Source organism: Scyliorhinus canicula, chromosome 1 (assembly GCF_902713615.1).
Source record: "Scyliorhinus canicula chromosome 1, sScyCan1.1, whole genome shotgun sequence".
Lineage (NCBI taxonomy): Eukaryota > Metazoa > Chordata > Chondrichthyes > Carcharhiniformes > Scyliorhinidae > Scyliorhinus > Scyliorhinus canicula.
The window spans coordinates 237,491,162-237,515,036 of NC_052146.1; the positions used below are offsets into that span (position 1 = coordinate 237,491,162).

At 44.2% G+C, this 23,875-nt stretch overlaps 1 protein-coding gene and 1 long non-coding RNA gene across 3 annotated transcripts in view; one reads left to right on the plus strand and one right to left on the minus strand.

Moving 5' to 3' along the window:
* Nucleotides 1-1,752: 1,752 nt before the first annotated feature.
* On the minus strand, nt 1,753-13,857 carry LOC119972667. The gene is made up of 2 exons (XR_005462133.1): nt 13,324-13,857; nt 1,753-3,886 (listed from the first exon to the last, which is right to left on the minus strand). It is a non-coding gene; the product is annotated as an uncharacterized LOC119972667 (long non-coding RNA).
* A 146-nt stretch (nt 13,858-14,003) lies between these two features.
* Nucleotides 14,004-23,875, plus strand: part of LOC119972662 (ribosomal protein S6 kinase alpha-5-like) — a 163,350-nt gene continuing 153,478 nt past the window's right edge. Inside the window, exon 1 of one of the 2 annotated variants that reach the window (XM_038809746.1) lies at nt 14,004-14,254. In XM_038809746.1, coding sequence (XP_038665674.1) covers nt 14,200-14,254 — 55 coding nt within the window. In that variant the 5' untranslated portion in view covers nt 14,004-14,199. Of the gene's footprint in view, nt 14,255-14,308; nt 14,731-23,875 lie in introns of those variants that run through there. The other variant, XM_038809736.1, reaches the window with a different exon arrangement.

Here is a 23,875-nt window from a genome sequence, read left to right on the forward strand (position 1 = left end):
CTCCCCCTCATCACATTGAGAAAAGAGGAGCCCGAAAATGAGGCAGCAATATGCCACGTAAAACAGAAAACATATGCATACAGTTTGTGATATTATTGTCTCTGTTTGCGGTCTGTCCTCCACCCTTTATTCAGATTCTTTTTTTCCGCCCCTGGAGCTTTCATTGTTGTTGCGGTTGGTCCCCCCCCCCCCCCAATTTGTTTGATTTAACAAACTCGGCAGCCTCCGCCGGGGTGTTGAAATACAGTTCCCTTCCCTTGAATGTTACCCAGAGTCTGGCCGTAATAACATCCCAAATCGCACCTTACTTTTGCAGAGTGCTGATTTTGCTCTGTTGAATTCGGCCCTCTTTTTTGCCAGGTCCAACCCAATGTCTTGGTACACTCTCATGTTCTTCCCTTCCCATGGGCACAATTTCGTCTGACAGGCCCACCTCAAGATTTTTCCCGGTCCTGGAACCGGTGCAGCTTCGCAATAATCGCTCCGGGCTACTCCTCGGCTTTGGGCTTGCGTCGAAGCAACCTGTCCATTTCTGGGTTTTGGAAAGCCCTCCCTCTACACTAGCTTGCGCAGCATTTGAGGGATGTAGCCTGTTAGGTTTCTGCCCTCTATCCCCTCTGGCAGACCCACTATTCTGGCGTTCTGACCTGTTTTCCTGGTCCTCCCTGTCACCAACCTTCTCACCTCGGTTTCCAGAGCCATGATCCTGTCACTCTGGTCCAAGGCGCCATCTCCAACTCCAGGATTGTTTTCTCCGGCACCTCCACCTTCCTTCCCACGTCTTCGATGGTTCGCTACATTTTGTTTGTAGCCTCTGACATCATCTCCTTCATCATCATGTGGAGCTCTGTCCTGATCGCTTCCTTTATGGCGTTTAGCTCCCTTTTTAGCATGCTTCTCCATTGTTCCCCCTGTGCTGGGGGGGGGGGGGGGGGGGGGGGGGGGGGCAGATGGGGGAGATGGTCGCCATGTCCTGTTCCTGCTCCGCTGCTCGGTTCCTCCACCTCGCCTCGTGGGGCCGTCCGCCTGCGTGCCTGCAGCACTTGCCCTTTTCCTTCACTGCTGCTCCTTACATCACGCCGTCCCCTTGATTTATTATTAATTCCAGGCATATTCCTTTGGTGTGCCTTTAGGTGGGTTTTTAAGCCACAATTCTCGATAAATTAGCTCTGTTGGATTTGTTTGGGAGGAGAGCCACCTGATGTGCATCCGCTCAGCACATCACCTCCACCGGAAGGGCAACTGTTAACAATTTCAAACGGATGGCAAGCATACGCCCTGTCTACTGATTGGCCAGCTGTTCAAAAATCTCAGAGCCTCAGCTGTCGCCTGATGCAGGGTCACGACCTGGAAATGATCCTGTTCAGGGTCCTGACCCCGAAACATAAATCCTGCCCCTAGTGACGGAAGTAGGTATTACACAGGCCCATGCACATAGCAATCACTCATGTTGATTTTGTGATATCTAGAATTCAAATATAAACAGAAATACAATACTGATTTTGAACCCTTTTGCTTTGTCATTTCTAATTCACGCTGCTCATCTCCCACAGATCCTTCAAGCTTGACACAATAGCTGATGAAGAAGGAGGTCGCAGAGTCCTCAGGGAAGGTTACACACCCTGAGGAAACATCATTGCATGACTCATACGCACCCTCCAACAACTCAAAGATATGCATCGCAGTGGGGCTCTGAGGCAGGTTACTACACCGACATATGGTGTTGAAGAAATTATAAGTCAGCACTTCGAGTTTTCGCTAAAGGTCCTTTAATTAAACACGACGCCCGTGGGGGGGTTGGAGAGACCACAGTCATTCCAATTGTCCCCGCTTTACAGAGGTGAAGGCATGCAATTTATATGATACAGTAAGTATTATCTAGGACAGAAAGCATTCTTTAGATTAGCAAGAGACAGAAAAATGAGCAGGCCAGAGTTAGATTTTAATAACAGGCCTTGGGTTCCTTGCCTAAGAAAAATAATAATTGTATGCTGTCAGCAAAACAACGTGCAGCTATATGCTGGTTTACATTGTATGACCTTCTGACTATTTCATACAGAACCCTTGACTGAAATAAGGCTAAATATCCATCATGCTTTGCCACGTACCTATTTCCATGAAATATAGGCAAGCATCTGGTTAAAATGAATACAGGGTATTAAGGCAACTAATCTGCCAACTAAAGTCCCTTCTACAATTCCCTCCTACAGTGTTAGTACATTACAGCGTCCTCAGCAGCAAAGGGTGGCCGATAATGTAATGGGAATAGACGTATGACAGGCATCTGATTGTTAAATTGCTGGGACCACGGAGGCAATGCTGACATACTCGCCCCAATGCCCTGACAACATCCCGAGCAACACTGAAACAGTAACCATATGACAATTAGGATTAAAACGATGATTATAATCCAAATCACAATCCTGTCATAATGTTCCCAACCACCCAAAGCCAAAGTCCCATCCCCCATCCGCATGCAATCGTGCTACCTCTCTACGAATGTGATCCACCAGGTTATCAATTTTCTTTGAGTTATCAGGGATGTATGTGCAAGGGCAGCACGGTGGCACAGTGGTTAGCATTGTTGCCTACGGCGCTGAGGACCCGGGTTCGAATCCTGGCCCTGGGTCACTGTCCGTGTGGAGTTTGCACATTCTCCCTATGTCTGCATGGGTTACGCCCCCACAACCCAAAAGATGTGCAGGATAGGTGGATTGGCCACACTAAATTGCCCCTTAATTGGAAAAAATAATTGGGTGTGCTAAATTTATAAAAAATTTAAAAAAGGGATGTATGTGCAGCAGTCACTGCCAATCAGGGTACAAGCACCTCCCTTTTCAGCTAACAAGAAATCAAGGGCCATCCTATTCTGCAGGGAAACCGCTCTTATAGCAACCATCTCAGTTTCTATCTGGTTAACAGCTTCCGCAGTGTCATTAGCTACCTGCTCAAGGATGTCTTGTACTTCGTGTAGGTCGTAAGCATTAATGGCTATTCCTAATGGTGGTATCATGATTCCCAGCATTTGTGCCCATGTCACAACACTTTGTGTCGTCCTGTGATGGGGGTGGTCCTGCAGTTGCTGGTCGTGAATAGCAGGAGCCTTCCTAATTTTCTGGTAACCACGGGTACGCCTTACATCCATGGATAAAATACATGCCGTTATATGCTGTCAGGTTTCCTTTACTATCAGTCATCATTAGTCTAATCGTCTAATCGGATCCCCTCCCCAGGGGCCTCCACTAGTTTTCAACCGCTGACCAGTCAAAGATGAATAGTCCTTTAACTGTAAGGCGGAGCATAAGGGGTTGCCAATTCAAGGTCTGGTCACACTGACTCTACTGGGTAGGTCCCATATGTTTTATGTTTCCTAAAGCAATGCTACCTTTTAGGATTCCAGTATAGCGGCTGGCGTGTTACATTACATCTCGGCCACCACCATCCTTTAAACCTATTCACATCGTATCCAGCTGATCTCCAATCTAACGTATCCCATCTATCTTCACCATGCCCCGTATTATTCCGTCGCAGGGCCCACTCTGCTTTCCCGTTACTGGTGAATGGGATAGGTCGCACAGGGAAGCCCTCCCCAAGCATCTGGAAATTTGTGTACAAATCCAACAACTGGATTTATTGACCCTCTCTGCGTATGAGTGAGACATGTATATCAAAGGTGTTAGTGTTCAGTTTACCCTCTACATGATGTTGGATTAATATGATAATATAAAAACAGCAACGCCGTCATTCTCTTCAGGTCAGCGTTTCGCTAGTACTCTCAAAGATTCGTATGATGTAGTTCACACGAGTTGCGTGGATCCCATCTGGCTTTTCTTTTACTTTAATGGCTGTTCGGGTTGTTAGCAGCACTTGGTAGGGTCCATTCCACCTAGGAGAAAAAGACTCTTTGATTAGTGCATTCACATATCCGTGATCTCCAGGTTTAAAGGGTGTGTATTTCCCTCTTTTGGATGCATCTGAGCCTGTCACACCTTTTCATGTTTTTTTTTAGCGGCCCTGGGCATATTTTAGTGATGCCTCATCTGCCCATATTAAGGCTACTGCCGCTGGAGTCATTGGGGGTTTAGTTCCAGTTGTCATGGGACGTTCCATTAATATCTCATACGGGGTTAAGCCTGTATTGCGATTTTTCTGATTTCTCAGGGCATACATTACTATGGGTATGGCATCTGGCCATAGCAGCCCATTTTGTTGACACACTTTTGTAACTGCAATTTTAATTATTCCATCCGCCGTTTCCACCATTCCTGAGGATTGTGGCTGATATGGTATATGCAATTTCCAATCAAATCCTATGGCTTCTGTTAGGGCTTTGGCCAATTTGCTAGTGAAATGAGTTCCCCTGTCATTGTTAATACCCATTGGTATCACAAACCAAGGTATTATTTCCTTTAACAGAATATTTACCACTGTTCTAGCATCATCTCTTTTGGTTGGAAAAGCCTCTACCCACCGGGAAAACATGTCCACTATCACCAGCATGTATTTGAATCCCTTAGCCATCGGCATGAGTACAAAATCTATCTGCAAATTTTCAAAAGTCATTTTGGGCTGTGGGAGATGATCAAAGACAGCGAGTGTTTTGCCCTGATTATTCCTCTGACAAATCATACATGTGCGGGCTACTTTTTCAATTGTTACCGTAATACTTGGAGCATACCATTGTTGACATATGGCATGTTTCATCCCCCCTTTGTCCACATGAGCCTGCCCATGGGAAAGGCGATATAATGGCAACAACAGACTCCTGGGGCATACTGCGCGGGTATCGGGATGGACCCAGATCTGATGGCTGTCTTGGTAGCAACCAGCTTTTAGCCAAGAATGATGCTCCTGTGGGGAGGCTTGCTCCTGTGCATGTTTTAACTTTGATTCTGTTATGGTGGACAAAAGTTCTACTACAGCAGCTTGCAGTTGTGGCTGCTGTTTGAGAGCCATTTCCTTTGCTGTTTTATCAGCAAATCTATTACCACTGGAGACTTCATCATCTGCAGCAGTATGCGCTTCACACTTTAAAACGGCTATCTTACTGGGCAGCTGAACAGCATCTAGTAAATTTAAAACCAATTTAGCATGTTTAACAGGTTGGCCGGAGGAACTTATGAATCTCCTGTTTTTCCATAATTGGCCAAAATCATGTACTACCCCAAAGCAGATCGGGAATCAGTATAAATATTGATTGGTTTATTTTTAGCTAGAATACATGCTTTAGTAAGGGCAAACTATTTGGCCACTTGAGCAGACATTCCTGAAGGCAGAGCAAAAGCTTCCACTACCTTGAATGGAGTTACTATTGCAAAGCCGACAAGGAGGGTCATGTCATTTGGTCGGTTTGCTGACCCATCAGTGAAAAAGATGATGTCTAGATTTTCTAGTGGGTGACCCAATAAATCAGGTCGAGGTGTTGTGGTGGCTTCAACCAATTGTAAACAGTCATGATCATACATATGTTCTGCTTCCGAGGGTGCGGGCAAGAGTGTAGCAGGGTTGACAGCTGGCACTCGCTTGTAGGTAAAGTTGGTTTAAGAGACGATTACTTCGTACCCAGTGCGTCGAGCTGCAGTAAAACACAGCATACAACACAGATACAGAGCGATCGGGCGCAGGCTCAGAAGTTATTAAATTTTGCAGCTGATGAGCTCGTATTTGAGGCAATTCTATAAACATTCCATTATCAATACAATGAGAGCCACTTCCTTTGCTGTTTTATCAGCAAATCTATTACCACTGGAGACTTCATCATCTGCAGCAGTATGCTCCTAATTTGCAGAGTGTCTGTCTGCCCAATAGGGGAAGGTGTCGCTAGGTTGGGTACATCCTTCCTGGGGGTTAAATGCTTCTTGGTCCCTTGCATGATAGCCTCTTTCCCTCTATTTGCTAACCAATGTCCGAGGACTCACTTCTTTCATTCAAACGATTATCATTATTGGGAACCCAGCCCCCATTTATGCTGGGTGGGACTGCAATCCCATCCTTCAAAGCTGGCGAAGAAGCACCTGCGTTGTTCCTCGTGTCTTAATAAAGCTCGTAGTCCTAAAGGTGGAGAAGATGCTTTATTGTGAATTTGTTCTCTCTTCAGAGCTTAACTTACGGCTACCTCAAATGCTGCCTGCTTGTGTCTGTGTCCTGCTTTCAGTTCTGCCTTCCGTGAAGTGTCATCACTTCCTGTCCCTGTGTATATATAGCTCTCCCGTGCTCCCTCTAGTGCTTGCTCAGTTGTATTGCATCTAGTCAGATCTACAATCACCACATCCCCCCTTTTTTCTTTACATATTTTCTGTACATCGTTAAAGAAAATTGTACAAAACAGTTACTTATGATATGTGGATCTATACAAGTGATGGTGCTATTGGGGGCAACACGGTAGCATGGTGGTTAGCATAAATGCTTCACAGCTCCAGAGTCCCAGGTTCGGTTCCCGGCTGGGTCACTGTCTGTGCAGAGTCTGCACGTCCTCCCCGTGTGTGCGTGGGTTTCCTCCGGGTGCTCCGGTTTCCTCCCACAGTCCAAAGATGTGCGGGTTAGGTGGATTGGCCATGCTAAATTGCCCGTAGTGTCCTAAAAAGTAAGGTTGGGGAGGGGGGGTTGTTGGGTTACGGGTATAGGGTGGATACATGGGTTTGAGTAGGGTGATCATTGCTCGGCACAACATCGAGGGCCAAAGGGCCTGTTCTGTGCTGTACTGTTCTATGTTCTATTGCATATTTTACAAAGCCAATTTATATTTATGAGTCCACTCTTAATAAAAACATTTATGAGTCCAAACTTGATGAATTTGTTCAGAGTTTTTTCTTTTGTTGTTGCTGACGTGGTGATATTGATATTGCAACTCGGTTGTGAATGTTGTTGGTGTTCTTTGTTATTTTAAGTAACCAATACGTCATCCCATGGTTTTTTGCATGGTCGAACCACTGGTGTTGACTGACATGGACTTTTTGCTGTGCTTGTGGTATCGATTTAGTATTTCATCTGCCTTGAAAGCTGGTGTGCTTGCTTGTTCTGGAGCAGATGTGAGTTTGTGCGATTCGTTGTCATCCCTTGGCATGTTTGTAGTCTTGTCATTGTTTTCCAGTGTGCTGTGGCATTGTCCTTCATGTGCAGAGTTCTACCATTTTGTACAAGTCGTTGTTTCATTGTTGTTGTTTCTGTCGTTCCTGTCTTTGTTGTTTTCGTTGCCGTTCTTGTTGCTGTTTTTGTCGTTTCTGTCTATGTTGTTGTCGCTATCTTTGTTATGCTTCTTGTTGGTTTTGTTGTTCTTCTTGTAGTTTTCGTCGTTGTGCTTGTAGTTTTTGTTGGTGCTGTTGTTGTTCTTGTTTCTGCAGTGCTTCTTGCGATTTTTGTTGTTCTTGTCGCGCTTCATGTTGCTTTTGTTCTTGCTGTTATTGTTCTTTTTTCTGCTGTGCTTCTTTTGGCTTTTGTTTTTCTTGTTATGCTCAATGAGTGTCCCGTGTGGATAATTTGAGTCATTGAACGTTTCGTCTCGAGAATGGTGAGAATGATCTGATGTTGCATTGATGCTGGTGACATCAGTCATTTGTGGTGGATTTGATTCGTCGTCTTTGCTTTCTTGGTGCTCCTCTTCTGGAGTCAAATTCTTTGCGATTTCATTTGACGCGGTCTCTCTGGACTCTTGGTGCTCCTCTTCCGGAGTCAAAATCTTCATGGTTTCTGTTGATGTGGTCTCACAGGACTCTTGGTGCTCCTCTTCTGGAGTCAAAATCTGCATGGTTTCTATTGTCGTGGTCTCACTGGACTCTTGGGTGGCCCTACTCTGTGCTTCTGTACAGACAAGCTGAGAACTGTCAGTCTCGCTGTGATCCTGTACCTCCTGTATGTCGAGTGTGATCACCTTGTCACTGTTTTCACATGCAGTGGGTAGATGTACATTGTCTTCTTCTTGTTTATGTGAGCTTTGTAGACTTTCATAGTCTGCTTGCGGTTGTTCAGATACGGCGGGTTGACCTTCATGGTCTTGTTCATGTATGGTGTTCGCCAGGGAGTGTTTGCTTGCTTCCCTTTTGGAGTCTTTCATCACTCTCACTGTGGAGCCTGTCATCGCTCTCTCTGTGGAGTCTTTCTGTGCTCTCTGTGTGGCGTCGTCTTCGTCTTGGGTACTGCTGTCATCCAATGTATCGACGATCTGCCATGGCACCATGGTGTTGGATTCATCTACCACGAGTAGATTCGTGTTGAGCTTTGCGACCGTGTCGCTGATGCTGTGATCAGCATATCCGAATAACTCAGCCATGTCTGAGTAGTATTCTTTGAAAACCAAATCATCTTGGTTGCATTCATCTACCGCGAGTAGATTCGCGTTGAGCTTTGCGACCGCGTCGCTGATGCGGTGATCAGCATATCCGAATAACTCAGCCATGTCGGAGTAGTATTCTTCGAAAACCAAATCATCTTGGTTGGATTCATCTACCACGAGTAGGTTCGTGTTGAGCTTTGCGACCATTTCGCTGATGCTGTGATCAGCATTTCCGAATAACTCAGCCATGTCTGAGTAGTAATCTTCGAAAAACAAATCATCTTTTTTTGTTTTTGATTTATTTTTGTTCTCTTCACTTTGGGTGGTGCAGACTGCTTTTTCGATGGTGTTGTGCGAATTGTTTTCAACTGCTAGTTTAAGTTCAGGCGTTTTTCTGTGTTCTGAGGCAAGAATATTTGGTTTTACCGCTTTAAGTATTTTGTTTTCAATTTTCGGGCATTTCCCTTTTAAGTAGGCGTGGTCCGGATGCTCAGACATCATGACGCTCGTGGCGTCATGCGTAGGAATCAATTGCGCATGCGCAAATCGGCCTTCCTTTACTGTGCGGTTTATGCGCGACTTGCGCATGCGCATAACGATCCGCGACCAAAACGTTTTGAGACTGCGCATGCGCAGCTGGCGCATGCGCAGAATGATAAACGGGTGATTGTAACTGCGCATGCGCGGCTTCTGATTCCTGCGCATGCGCAGACGCAGATTTCAGTTCTTTGTCTGCCCGAGACTGTAAAATGTGGTCGGACGCCATTTTATCGCGGATTTCAGCATTGTTTCTTTCTGAAAGTTGCAAGTTACCTTTTCCTTTCGATCTGGACTGGATTTCAGCATTTTGGCTTTGTGAAAAATTCAAGTTATTTCTTCTTTTTGATCTGTACTTTTCTCTCGCAATTTCTTGACTGAAACCTTTCTGTTCTGATTTTGATTGTTTAAGTTTTGCATCACTCAGTCTCTGTGCAGTTTGGCCTCTGAGCATACAGTGCTGTTCAAATTTCATACAGTATTCTTCAAATTTTTTTAGTATTATTTGTAAGTTGTTGCTGTCTTCATCTTTTGAGTATTTAAATCCATTATATACTTTCCTAGCTTCATGTCCTGCGATGAGCATTGCCATTTTAATTTCGTCTGAGGCTGCTGCTACATCAATAGCTATGATATATAAATCGAAAATTTGTTTAAACATTTTCCAGACATTTCTTACATTGCCGGTCGTGTCCAGCTGAGGTGGGGTTCCATGCCACATCCTCGAATAAGCGATGTCTTCCCAAGTCGAATGTCCAGTAGGAGATTTCCATGCCATTTTGTTCTTTCTGTGTCTGCAGCTGAGTTGTCCTGTAGTAAGCGCCTGAAGCCACTCCTGGTACCATGTGTTGTTCCTCGTGTCTCGTGTCTTAATAAAGCTCGTAGTCTCAAAGGTGGAGAAGATGCTTTGTTGTGAATTTGTTCTCTCTTCAGAGCTTAACTTACGGCTACCTCAAATGCTGCCTGCTTGTGTCTGTGTCCTGCTTTCAGTTCTGCCTTCCGTGAAGTGTTGTCACTTCCTGTCCCTGTGTATATATAGCTCTCCCGTGCTCCCTCTAGTGCTTGCTCAGTTGTATTGCATCTAGTCAGATCTGCAATCACCACAGCACCATAAGAGTATTTTAGAAGCAGCAAAACATCCCCTGGGAAGGGGCTATAAATAGCACATTTAAGTCAATTTCCAATGATTGATTTTATAGGCATTAGCTATTCTTAGAGACGTTTATTTTTCTTTGTCAATTCAGAAAAGGTCAGCTGTCTGCTGAAATGGTTAATGTTTCCTGCAGAACCTAAGGGGGCGGAGAACCTGGAATGATGCCATTTACGTCTTCTCACGTAATCTAAAAACTTATTCATATTCAATGACTTTTATTCATAAAGGCATTTTCTTTCTTTTAAACTGATTTTAATTTCCACATGTTTCAGATCATTAGAGAAATCTCAACAAAAATCATTTAAGTTATAATCTCGGACTCACAATGACAGACGATAAAAAATACAACCCACTTAGCACTTCATGCTTTGACAAAAATTAATTGGTTGAACAAAACACACAGATTCTCACAGCTCACAAATATCACAGTTAACCGTTAATCTCATGGCCACAGAAAATCTGAATTCCCTTTTCGACAGGAACCCATCTGTTACACTTTTACGTTAATCTTCCATTTACTTTTACTCCCCTGTTTTTTTTTCCGAGGGGGTCAGCTTCATTAGATTCCTATGCGGAGCATATAGTTTTCCTACCTCATTCCGTTGCTTTATGATTGTTTCTTTTCATTTTCTTACTCAGTTTGACTCCCTTATAGAACATAGAACAGTACAGCACAGAACAGGCCCTTCGGCCCTCGATGTTGTGCCGAGCAATGATCACCCTACTTAAACCCACGTAACCCGTATACCCGTAACCCAACAATCCCCCCATTAACCTTACACTACGGGCAATTTATCATGGCCAATCCACCTAATCCGCACATCTTTGGACTGTGGGAGGAAACCGGAGCACCCGGAGGAAACCCACGCACACACGGGGAGGACGTGCAGACTCCACACAGACAGTGACCCAGCCGGGAATCGAACCTGGGATCCTGGAGCTGTGAAGCATTGATGCTAACCACCATGCTACCGTGAGGCCCCAATCTGTCCTCTTTAAAGGAGTTCACCTTCTTACTCGCTCCGGATGTCTTTACCGAGGCTTCGGGACGACCTGTGAGGGGGAGTCGAGTTTATTGCTCATCGTTCCTTCTGAAAAATGCTTTAGAGCATATACATATAACAAGGACCGTGGGAAATTATTAACAAATACTGCAAGGAGCGCTCACCGGTGTTAGTCCTTTTGCGAATCTCAAAGCCTGCTGATTGTTCAGTGTTTTTTGGTCTTTAAAGCACCTCTGTTCTTCCCATGCAGCTATCATTAATTTATTAATTAAGGCAACTCCGAACCATGAGTCACTGGCCAGTAATTAAGGCTGCCAAGCGGCAGACCCCCTTTTCAGCTGGGGTCGCGCTATGGCTCTCTCCCTTTTCAGCTGAGAGAGTCCTGTTAAAAGATTCGTTTCAGGGTTCACTTCCCATTAAATTAGGGATACTGCATGACTACGCCAATTTATCGAAGAAATTATAAGTCAGCACTTCGAGTTTTCGCTAAAGGTCATTTAATTAAACGCAAAGTTCATGGGGGGGGGGGGTTGGAGAGACCACAGTTATTTCAATTGTCCCCGCTTTACAGAGGTAAAGGCAGGCAATTTATATGATACAGTAAGCAATATATAGGACAGAAAGCATTCTTTAGATCAGCAGGAGACAGAAAAATGAGCAGGCCAGAGTTAGATTTTAATAACAGGCCTTGGGTTCCTTGCCTAAGAAAAATAATAATTGTATGTTGTCAGCAAAACAATGTGCAGCTGTATGCTTGTTTACATTGTATGACCTTCTGACTATTTCATACAGAACTCTTGACTGAAATAAGGCTAAATATCCATCATGCTTTGCCAAGTGCCTATTTCCATGAAATATAGGCAAGCAGCTGGTTAAAATGAATACAGGGTATTAAGGCAACTAATCCACCAACTAACGTCCCTTCTACACATGGTGAGACATTTATCACATGTGACAGGACCAGGTATTGGAGACAAGGACAACAGTAGAGAGTCCCCGCCGGAGAGCACAGGACACTCCAAGCTTTGCTCTGCTGAGATGCTGAGCCTTGGAGTTCATCGACTAAAAGGACTATTCTGTAGCAGCAGCAGCAAAAATGTGAGGTTCTGTCAATATTTCCAGACTGACAGCACACCATTGAAGAGAGATTAGAGGAGTGTATCTCTCGCGTGATTGCCATGATGTCTCAGGCATTTGCACTGATATCTACTTGCGTGGAAAGAGTGACCACTGAATGGAGCATTATATGCAGCAAGCAACCAAGCACATGCTACCTTCACCAATAGTTTTCATACTCGGGGCTGACTTTTATGGCCGAGGTGATGACCCCAATGACAGGCTGATAAACCAGGCACAGTACAGCTGTGGCTGTTTCTAAAAACCCCAATACAATTCCATGCATTTCAGGCAATTAACTTCCTGGTTTGGGGCCTTCTATCCACGTGAGGGTGATGATACCACTTCCAACAGCTGCCAGCCAATCGGATGGCCAGAAGCTCTTCAGTCTCAGCAGCACCACCAGGAATGGTGGTCACCACTAGGACTGCAGCTAGCCAGATGAGGCTGCAGAACAAGATCTTGGGCTTGCTGGGGCCAGTCACCCACAGCTAGGTCAGGTGAGGGAGATAGTTCTTGAGGGAAGGGCAGGGGAATTTCCAAGGGGCCTTGCCACAGTTGGGGAGGGGTGTTGGGCCTTCCATGAGATACAGGGTACCCAATCAAAAAGGCCTTCCAAGCCTGCGTGTGTGACACCCCCATGGGGCATAAGGTCCCCACCACTGCTGCTAAGATACCAGCAGCAATGGGATGAGGCCAATAAAGGCCTCAATTGTCCTCTTGCCATCCTCAACCTTCCCCGCCCATGAGTGAATTGCAGGGAATTGGGAAGGTGGCAGACACTCCACCTCTCACGCTCCTTCTTCATGCCATAGCCCTCTTTGTCTCCCAGCCCACTCCTGAGACCAGAATTAATTTCCACCCTCAGGCTGCTACTTAAACACGTTACAGGAAAACCAGCTCTTGATCATTTAGTTTCTCATTCAAATGCAACAAAAACACTCTCCAGCTTTTCGCCGTAGAAGATTCTGTGACTCCAACAAATTCTGAACCAATGCATGCATGAATGCGGTACATTATCAGATCAAACGAAGTACCGCAGATAATGAACTACTTTTGAAGTGCAGGCAGTGTCTATTACACCAAGGATCCCGCTGCCGGCGGGGGCGCGCCGCTCGACGGAGAATCCCACCCAATGTTTTAAATTGATCTGGAATAACTTTGATTGTGGCTTGTTGCTTCTCATTTTTTTTTAAACCTGACTCTGTGGTGTCTTTCACACTGTTGACAACGTTGTTCTTTACCTTTTCAATTTCGGTAGCTCTGCTCCATCGTAGTTCCATTCATACCTGTCCAAATATAGTTACGTTTCCTCACGTTGGGGGTTGAGAACATTATTGCGAAGCTGCCCGGCATTTTACTCTGGACGGAGTCCCTTTGAATAAAGGATTTTAAAAACGCTTTTCCAGTATCAGATCGTGTCATATTTTAAACGCTCCTCTCATGCGGTGAATCAAAATACTGCCCCAGGAAAGCTGGCGGCGTTGGTGTGCTTGGAAACTCACACCAAGTTCCTTGGGGCTGCGGTTCCTCTGATGGCTGCGATTCCCGCTCGAGCTCACACTCACTCGCCTGACGGGAACCGCTCGCGCCGCGACCGTTTACTCGCTCCAGATGTTGACATTCTGACTTCTGGTGATCAAAGTATTAATACCAGACAGCAAAGGATTTGTGAAGATATGGAAAGATATTACTAATCTACTCAATGTTCAATTTAAGTGGATCAGTGAGCCATCGATTAGCGTTTATTTTTTAAATTCCCACCTCCCCCCCCCGGATGTGTTGGACTCTCCCTCTTAGGAAAAGGAGAGAACTGGATCCGACAGAGGAGGTGGGGCTTTCTTACCGCATCTGAGCATGCGTCGTCCGTGCAAAACCTGCTGGGAGTCCTAGTTCAGAGCTCGCGATTCCCCAGACAGTAAGATGCAGAGACCGACGGGAGAGAACTACAGCTCCCAGGATTCAACAGGCAGGCTATGTAGACACACAGCAGCTCTCGGGGAGGGAGTCAGCGAACAGACGGCGGCTGCCGATCACCCAGTGCTGGCTTGTTTTCATTTCTTTTGTTTGTTTGACTAAATCATGTTTTACACTGAATTCAGACCGGGTTAACATTCAGCATGGGAGACGACGCCGAGGAGGGGAGCTGTACTGTGAAACACGAGCTGACAAATGGTAAGAGTTTGAGAAAATATTTTGCGATTTAAAAACTCCTTACGCCAGGATTTAATATTGAGCAATCGTTTCTCTACATTCAAATCCATTGAATTTGCGCAGATAAATCGCTGGATTAAAATTTGTGCTTAATATGTCAATGGATGGACTCGACTGAATGTGTGCAGTACGCTTTTTAAATACACACTTTGACGCTTAACCTGCTGTTCCTGTAGTGACCTGTCAGCTGGCGAGTCTGTCTGTAAATAACAGGACTTGCCTGGATCGGTGAGTCTCGTAACTCGTTGCACAACTTGGCTCTATGTTGTAGTAAGCTGAAACGATTTGCATCTCTGTTTACGTTGTTGCGAACACCAATAAAAGAGGGCGAGAAGAAAAGGGATCTTTGCCAATCATTCTTTTGGCAGCAGGTGTAATGTGGTGCATTCCAGAGCGAGATGATGGCAGACTGGAACGAAAAGACTTTAAGAGAACATGTAAGTACTTGTCAGAACGATTTACGTACGCTTCACGATCCCAACAGAGCAGAGTGTTCGGGGGTATTGGCAGCAGCATCTTTGAACAGCAAGTCTTTTTAGTATTTTTATTTCTATTTCAGATTTCCAGCATCTGCAGTAATTTGCTTTTAAGTATTTTTACTGGTTGGTGTTTGTGTGTGTATATACGTAGGGTTATGTTGGATTACGCTGTCAATTAATTGTCCTACTCATTTTATTGCTTTTTTAATAAAGATTTGACTTTTTATTTAGAATTGCTAATGGAAACTCCAGTTTCTGGGAGAAAATACTTTAATTTTAACAAAAGTTAGAATTTGACAAATCAGATGAAACTAGGAACTGATGTGATTCACAGCAATGTTTTGCATATTGTGTAAAAAGAGCCACAAGCACCGATTGCTATGATTTTAAAAAAATTGTTGTTGCACTTGGAATGACTGCAGAGATAAATATTAAATTTGTTCATTAATGGTGCCCACTGTGTCTTTGTATGGCATAGCCATTCATTGTGCAATTTGTATTACTCCTTAAAAAACATCATAGTATTATTGCACTGAAAATAATCAACCGTGATTCAACTAGCACATGAACTTGTGTAAATTATTTAATGAGTTTACAATGTTTTTCTCTCGCACTTTATTGAGCTGAACATAGAGGGTATATGGAGCTTAATAGGTATGCTGTTCATTGAAACTGACTTTTAAATTATTGGAGCAAAAGTGATGCGTAACCTGTCAAAGTAATTGCTCATGTTTGATAGTGTCCACAACTGTTGACCTGAAACTTTTAACTCCTGGAGGACACATTGTACTGATTTAATTCTGTAACCTTTTATTGCAATTCTCATAATCTGATGTTTCTTTCTATCAGTTGCTTCTTGGTAAAGTTTAAGATTTCTGTAGCCAACATTGTATATTTATTATTTTAAGCAATTTATGATGGAGTTCGAGAGCATGCTTCCAACCCAGGCTTACTCTGTTATTACTTATTTAGAATTCCCTTTTTCATATTGCAGTCTTTTAATAAAATTGAATATATCTGTTTGAACTAATTTGAATAACACTTGCAGGGATACAATGGAAATTATTTGTTCTTCTGATCTGTACCAAAAAATAACAAGTACTAAATAAAAACAGAAAGGTAAAGGTAAAGCTAAAAGTTGGGATAATATTTGGATGCAAAACATGCATCAGTTCTGCAAAAGGGTCTGCTCCTTAAATAATAACCCATTCTTTCTCTATGGAATAATAAATGGTCCATGAGATGGTTCTGCTGTCTTATTCCAGCATTTCCTGTTGTTTTTGTAAGATGTCATTGATTTTTTTTAAAGTTAGGAAAGACAATTAAACTTTTGGTAGGACTAACTTTGGGTGTCATATACAACCCGATTTATACCATGCAGTACATTGACCAATACTGCATCTTATAGCCACCTTGTCTTGAATGAAACTGGATAGGTTAATGAGAGCAAATGGTTAATGCGGTGCTGCATTCCATAACACACACTAAAACATGTAACGTCAGAGATATTAGGATAACAGCCAGCACATTAAAATGATTCAGTTGACGTGAACCCAAGGCATAGAAGAAACTACAATGTAACCTCTGCAGTTCAATGTTTTTCACAAAAGAAGTGGTATAATGTTTTCATTCAATATTTTTAGTTAATAAAAACACATTTTATTCTGCCTTTCTTAAGAAATGTTATTACTAACAAGTTTGTTACTGTAATTTTGAAACAAAAGTTACATTGCATCAAAATACATGCTCATTTAGATTTGTGCATCATTTCAAATGGGACAAAGGTTGTGCTATTGCATGTTTGTCCTGTACTTAAAATGGTCACACTCAAGAACATGAACAAGAAAGGCTATAATATTGTGCTACAAAAACAATAACCTGGAGTAGTGATAGAGCAGCAAACATTTGTTTTCCTTGACAAGATTTACCAATTCAGCTTGTTTTTGTGCACTTCAATCTCTGCAGTGCTCTAGGTTTACAATGCCTGTTTCACATTTGGTTTGTTTGAAATGAAAATGAAAATCGCTTATTGTCAGAAGTAGGCTTCAAATGAAGTTATTGTGAAAAGCCCCTAGTCGCCACATTCCGGCGCCTGTTCGGGGAAGCTGTTACGGGAACGGTTTGCTCAGTTTGCCAGAAATACTGCCTCTTCCATGCAAGTTGTAAATTATATTAATTGGAAAATTTACTCTCCAGTTATTAACAAGAAAAATAATTACATCAACAATTTACAAGCCATTTGGAAGTTTTTGTGCATAGTTTTTTGAGGAGTAGGCTGGTCAAGAAAATCCTTTTAAGCTACATTTACTACCCCAAAATTTGTCAATGAGTAAATTACTAACAGATTTTATCCAATTATGGTCAAGTACCTATTAGGAAATTTTCAGCCTCCAGATCTTTGTATGAAAAATGATGACAGGCTCTTTGGAAAACAAGCTGATGTAACATCATCCATTTGAAGCTTCAAATGGTGTCTGTTGCAGTTCGTGTTTATCAAAATCGACCCCAATAGACCTGCCACCTGAAGTTAAAATTGTAATAGCTGTTTATGCAATAAGTTTGCCTATTTAAAAGGAGGAAAAAGAGAAAAGTACTCTGGTGCAGTCAGCATGATACTAGGCTAATGACCAAAAGGTTCAAATCCCTTCATTGCAAATTGTAAAACTGAATTCAATAAATAATAATAATAATCTTTATTATTGTCACAAGTAGACTTGCATTAACACTGCACTGCAATGTAGTAACTGTGAAAATCCCCTAATCGCCACATTTCGACGCCTGTTCGGGTACACAGAGGCAAATTCAGAATGTCCAAATAACCTAACAAGCATGTCTTTTGGGACTCATAGGAGGAAACCCAGGCAGATAGGGGGATAATGTGCAGACTCCGCACAGGCAGTGACCCAAGCAGGAATCGAACTTGGGACCCTGGCGCTGTGAAGTAACAGTGCGAACCACAGTGCTACCGGGCCGCCCTGTGAATCTGGTAGGCTAGGTGTTAGCACAAGAATAAAAAATGACAAAATTGAATTGTAAAATCCTAATCGGTTCATTGTCCTTCATAAAAGGAAATATCCTACCCCACCCAGTCTGGCTTATCTGTGGTTTGTGGTACCCTATGAAGTAGCCAAGCAAGCCACTCATTTGTAATATAGTCACTACAAAACAAAAAATCAACAATGGCCGAGACAACAGCTCAGAATGAGATTGGGAGAATTCCACAGAATCACAGGATTGTTACAATGCAGAAGGAGGCCATTTGGCCCATCGTGTCTGCATCAGTATGTTGTATCGCACAAAATCAAATGCCTTTTGAAAGTCCATGTACACCACATCAACAACATTACTGTCATCGACCCTTTCTATTACTTTCTCAAAAAAAATCCCAAGTTAGTGGAGTAAAATTTTCCTTTTAGAAATCCATGCTGGCTCTTCCCAATCATTTTTCCATGTGACTACAAATTCCATCCCAATAATTATTTCTAGAAGCTTCCCCAACACGGATGTTAAACTACTGGCCAGTAATTGCTGGGGCTATCATTACAACTTTTTTGGAACAAGGGTGTAACATTTGCAATTAACCAGAGCTTTGGCACTCCCCCTGAGTCTAGAGAAGACTGGGAAACTATGGCCAGAGCCTCTGCAATTTCCATTCTCACTTCCTTCAATGCCCTGGGATGCATCTCATCCTGTCCCGATGCCTTGTCAACTTTACTGATCGTCTGTTCAACACTTCCTCCTTATCAATTTTGAATCTTTCTCTGAACAGAGTTTCTTCATCTGTCACCATGGTCTGGGTAGAATCCAGCTCCTTGATAAAGATGGATGCAAAGTAGTCTTTTAATACCTCAGCCATGACCCCAGCGTCTATGTGTAAATTCTCTTTTAGGTTCCTAATTAGAACCCATAGAATCCCTACAGTGCAGAAGGAGGCTATTCACCCCATCACGTCTGCACTAACCCTCCTGAAGGAGCAAACTACCTAGGTCCAATCCCATAATCCCATGTAACCTGCACATCTTTGGACACTAAGGGGCAACGTAGCATAGCCAATTCACCTAACCTGACTGTGGGAGGAAATCCATGCAGACACAGGGAGAAAGTGCAATCTCCACACAGTCACCCAAGGCTGGAATTGAAACCGGGTCCCTGGCTCTGTGAGGCAATAGTGCCAACCACTGTGCCACCGTGCTGCCCCAAATAGGCCCTGCTCCTCCTCTTACCACTGTTTTACTATTCATATGCCTATAGAAGACTGAGGTGAGGAGAAATTTCTTCACCCAGAGAGTGGTGAGTCTGTGGTATTTGCTACAACAGAATGTAGTTGAGGCCAAAATGTTGTTTAATTTCGAGAGGGAATTAGATATAGCTCTTGGGGATATGGGGGAAAGGCGGGATCAGGGTATTGAACTTGATGATCAGCCATGATCATAATGAATGGCGGATTCATCTACTACATTCCCAGTCTACAATTTGGTAATTAAAGTCTCCCATTATAACTTATCTACAATGTTTGCATCTCTCTGCAATTCCTCAACAGATTTGTGCTTCTTCATCCTTCTCACTAGTTTTTTATTTTATTTATGCATTTTTGGGATGTGGGCATCGCTGGCCAGACCAGCATTTATTACCCATCCCAAGTTACTTGAAAAGGTAGCGGTAAGCTGCATTCTTGAAACACTGCAGTCGCTGAGGTGTAGGTACACCCACAGTGCTGTACGGGAGGAAGTTCCAGGATTTTGACCCAGCACAGTGAAAGAACGGCAATATATTTCCAAGTCAAGGAACTTCTGGTGGTGGCTTTGTGGTGAACGGTCGCGGACACAGTGGCTCCTGCCAAGGTACTTGTGTTTGGTCCTTTCTGCCTGGTTTATGGGCATTTTGTTTAGCAAATTGGTGCAGTCTGAAGGAATAAACCCCCTCATTTGAGTAATGCCCGGTACAAATAGTACAAACCAGAAGTCAGGCAGACTCAAATGTTTCCCAAGCGTCAGTGGGGGGAACATGGCGGCAGCTTCTGCTGAGTCGTTGGCCCATCAGTGGACGACTGAGAAGTTGCTTAGCTTCTTGACTGGCAAATTTAAGCAGCCACAGCAGGCAGTCACTGAGGATCTGGATGGGTCTTTCACCTCAATTTGGGAAACCATGGACAAGGGCAGCATAGTAGTTAGCACTGCAGCCTCACAGCACCAGGGACTTGGATACAATTCCAACCTCTCATGGCTATCTGTGTGGAGTTTGCACATTCTTCCCATGTCTGGGTTTCCTCTGGGTTCTCTGGTTTCCTCCCACAGTCCAAAGATGTGCAGGTGGTAGTGATGTGGTATTGTTTCTGGACTAGTAAACCAGAGATCCACATGTTCTGGGAATTCAGTTTCAAATCCCGCCACTGCAGATGGTGAAATTTGAATTCCATAAAAATCTGCAATTAAGTCTGATAACCAGGAAACCATTGTCGATTGTTGTAAAAACCCACCTGGTTCACTAACGTCTTTTAGGGAAGGAAATCTTCTGTCCTTGCCTGGTCTGGCCTACATGTAACTCCGGACCACAGCAATGTGGTTAACTCTTAACTGCCCACTCAATGGCAATTATGGATTTACAATAAATGCTGGTCCAGCCTGCGATGCCCACATCCAGTGAATGAATAAATAAAAAAGGTTAGATGGATTGCTATGCTAATTGCCCCCAAGTGTTCAAAGATTGGGTGTGGTCATGGGTATAGGGCAGGAGATTGGGCATAGGTAGGGTGGTCTTTCAAAGGGTCGGTGCAGACTCAATGGGCCGAATGGCCTTCTTCTGCACTGTAGGGATTCCATGATGGAAGAAAGCTGGATTGGGGTACAGGGGACAACGATAGAGAAGGTGGAGGCGGCGTTCTCTGACCATAGTGATCAGATTATCTCCCTGGAGGCAGAGATGGCAGTGCTGGCTGAGGAGCGGAGAGTGCCAAAGGCCAAGGTTGACGATTTGGGAACCGTTCCAGACATCAGAACTTAAGAATCATCGGACTGTCGGAGGGTCTGGAGGGCTCCCAATTCCAAGGAATATATGTCCAAGATGTTCCGGAAGTTGGTGGGGGAGAGGGTCTTTCCAACTACTCCTTAGTTGGACGGGGCCCGTGGATTGCTGAGGCAGAAACCCAGATCGGGGGAGCCACTTCAGGCGATCGTAGTCAGATTTCAGTGATAAGGATAATGATCCTGAGTTGGGAGGGTCATGCCATCAGAATATACCAAGATGTTGGGGCAGAGCTGGCGAGAACGCACTTAACAATGCCAAGGCTGCACTATACAAGAGCAACATGAGGTTTGGTGAGGTATATTTGGCTCACCTTCGGGTAACTTTCAAGGACGAAGGGTATTTATTATTTTAATGTGCCAGAGGAGCCGAATGAGTTTGTGAAGAACATTAACTGGGGGTGAACTAAAGTACTTGAGGGCTATGAAGTTTGTTGTTTGCTCATTGTTAAATTCCCTGAGTGTGTATATTTGGGAGAATTTTTGTAATATGGGGGATGGCTTGAGGTTGTGCTTGGGCTTGTTGATGGGTGTACATTTTGGGCTTTGTATGTTGTACTGTTGAGTTTTCTGTTTGAGGAGGGTGTCTGGGTGTTGATTTTCCTCTATCTAGTGTTCTGCATTAAAGTTTATGAGCAGGGGAGTTGATCATTGATATACTGTTTTATTGATTGATTTCTACTCTGTGAGAGAGTCACCCTGCTAGCAGTAAAGCTAGTTAATGGGAGCAGAGAAGGGGAGATGTCTACAGTTTGTTACCATGGGTGTGGGGTTTTTTTTTAAAAAGATCACGAGCTTGGGCTTTTTGGTTCTATTTTGTTTGGTCATGGAGAAGGGGGGGTTCTGTTCTTCTGTTGGTTTTTTGTTTGGTTTTCAGGATGGGGTGGGGTTGGGAGGGGGGAGAGTGAGGCAGAAGATGGGGAGTGGACTGCTGATGGTAATATTTCCTTTGTTTCTGGACTGGCTTTATGGGTGATGTGACAGCCATAGAACATAGAACATAGAACATAGAACATAGAACAGTACAGCACAGAACAGGCCCTTCGGCCCTCGATGTTGTGCCGAGCAATGATCACCCTACTTAACCCACGTAACCGGTATACCCGTAACCCAACAATGAGGCCCCTTTAAAGCATTTGGGTGGGCCCAGAACTGGCAGAGATTGAAGCACTGTCGGATTGCCTCAGTGGGCTATGGCTGATTCTGGGACTTTGGGGACCCACTGATGAGCGCGGGGGGTGGGGGCTGATCCGGTTGATAACTTGAAATGTGAGAGGGTTAAATAACCCAGTAAAAAGGTTCTGGGTCTTTGCGCACTTCAGATGTTAGAAGGCGGATGAGGTTTTTTTTGCACGAGAACCAATTGAGAATTAAGGGTCAACCAATGTTGCGGAAGGGATGCGTGGGGCAGGTATATCACTTGGATTTTAATTTTAGGGCATGAGAGAGGGGGGGGGGGTCGGGCCTCTGTGTTGATTAATAAGAGATGGCTTTTTCTGCGGGTACCCTATTGGCAGACCCCTGTCGAGACTGGACATGGCATTGCTGCGGAGAAGATTTTTTGAGAGTGTGTATCCTCTGCCCATGGGGAGTACGTGGAATTTAACAGGAGTGAGGGGATCTCGCCTTCCATGCCCTGGGAGACCCTAAAGGCGGCCGTTAGGAGGGGGGGGGGGGGGGGGAATAATCTGTTTAAGACGCATGGGATAATTCTGGGAAGGTGGTGAGGTAGTGACTGGTGGATTCATTATCATGGGTTAAGTTTTTGTACAGGTCCCTCACCATGAATGTACGTACTAATGCCCTGAGCTCAGGTTATTTCCAACTGAACTGGGGTACAAGGCAAGAATGTCCATTGTCTCTGCTTTTGTTTGCCTTAACAATCGCGCCATTGCCATTACATTGAGGTTGTCTCCCAGATGGAGAGAGAGAGAGAGCGTAGGGGGAGGGAGCACAGGTTGTCCTTATATGCAAATGATCTGTTGCTATATATTACAGAACCTCTCCAATGTGAAAATGAATTGAAAATCGCTTATTGTCACAATTAGGCTTCAAATGAAGTTACTGTGAAAAGCCCCTAGTCGCCACATTCTAGCGCCTGTTCGTGGAGTGCGGGAGATAATGGAGCTGCTCAGAAGTTTAGCTCTTTCTCGGAGAAAAGTTAAATCTGGGCAAGAGTTATCTTTTCCGGTGAACCCCCCCGGGGAGAGGTGCTGATTCTGGGGAGGTTGTTGTTTCGTCCAGCCAAGACTAGCTTCCAGTATCTAGGTGTCCAGGTGACCCATTACTGAGCCATGCTTCATAAACTTAACTTTTCTAATCTGGTGGATGGGGTGGAGGCCAATTTGGAAAGGTGGGATGCCCTCCCTCTGACCTTAGCGGGAAGGGTACATATGAATATTCAGCCCAGGTTTTTATTTTTGTTCCAGTGTCTCCCAGTCTTTCTTCCTAAGGCTTTCTTTTGCAGGCTTTCTTTTGGGGGCTAGCAAGTCTCCATGGGTTCGTAGGACATTTTTGCAAAGGGATAGGCAGTCGAGGGGGGGGGGGGAGAGTTTGGCATTATCTAACTTGTTACGCTACGAGGTGGCAAATATTGATACGGTGCAGGGTCGTTCAAGGATCCGGACTTGATGGAGGAGGTTTTGTGCATAGACTCTAGTCTGAGTGCCCTGTTTAGAGCACCACACCCCTTTTTCCCCTACAAGATTCTCTTCGAGCCTGGTGTGATAGTCACTTTGACAATTTAGAATCCGTTTAGGCAGCATTTTAAACTGGGTTCCAGGTCGCTGTTGGCTCCGATCTGAAGGAACAATAGGATTGTACCCTCTGCCTCAGATTCATCTTTTAGGGCATGGGAGAGGGAGGGTTTGGAGAAGTTCTGGAGGGTAGGTTCACCGTTCTAACGAGTTGCTAGAGAAGTTACAGCTCCTGACGAGAGGTTGTATTCTGGTACTTTCAGGTTTGCAATTATTTACACAAGGAGCTTCCTTCTGGTACTGTCGCCTTCGCTTATGGACAGGATCCTATACTTGGCTGAGCTTGGGGTGTGTAAGATTTGGGATGTCTATGGGTAGATTTTGGTG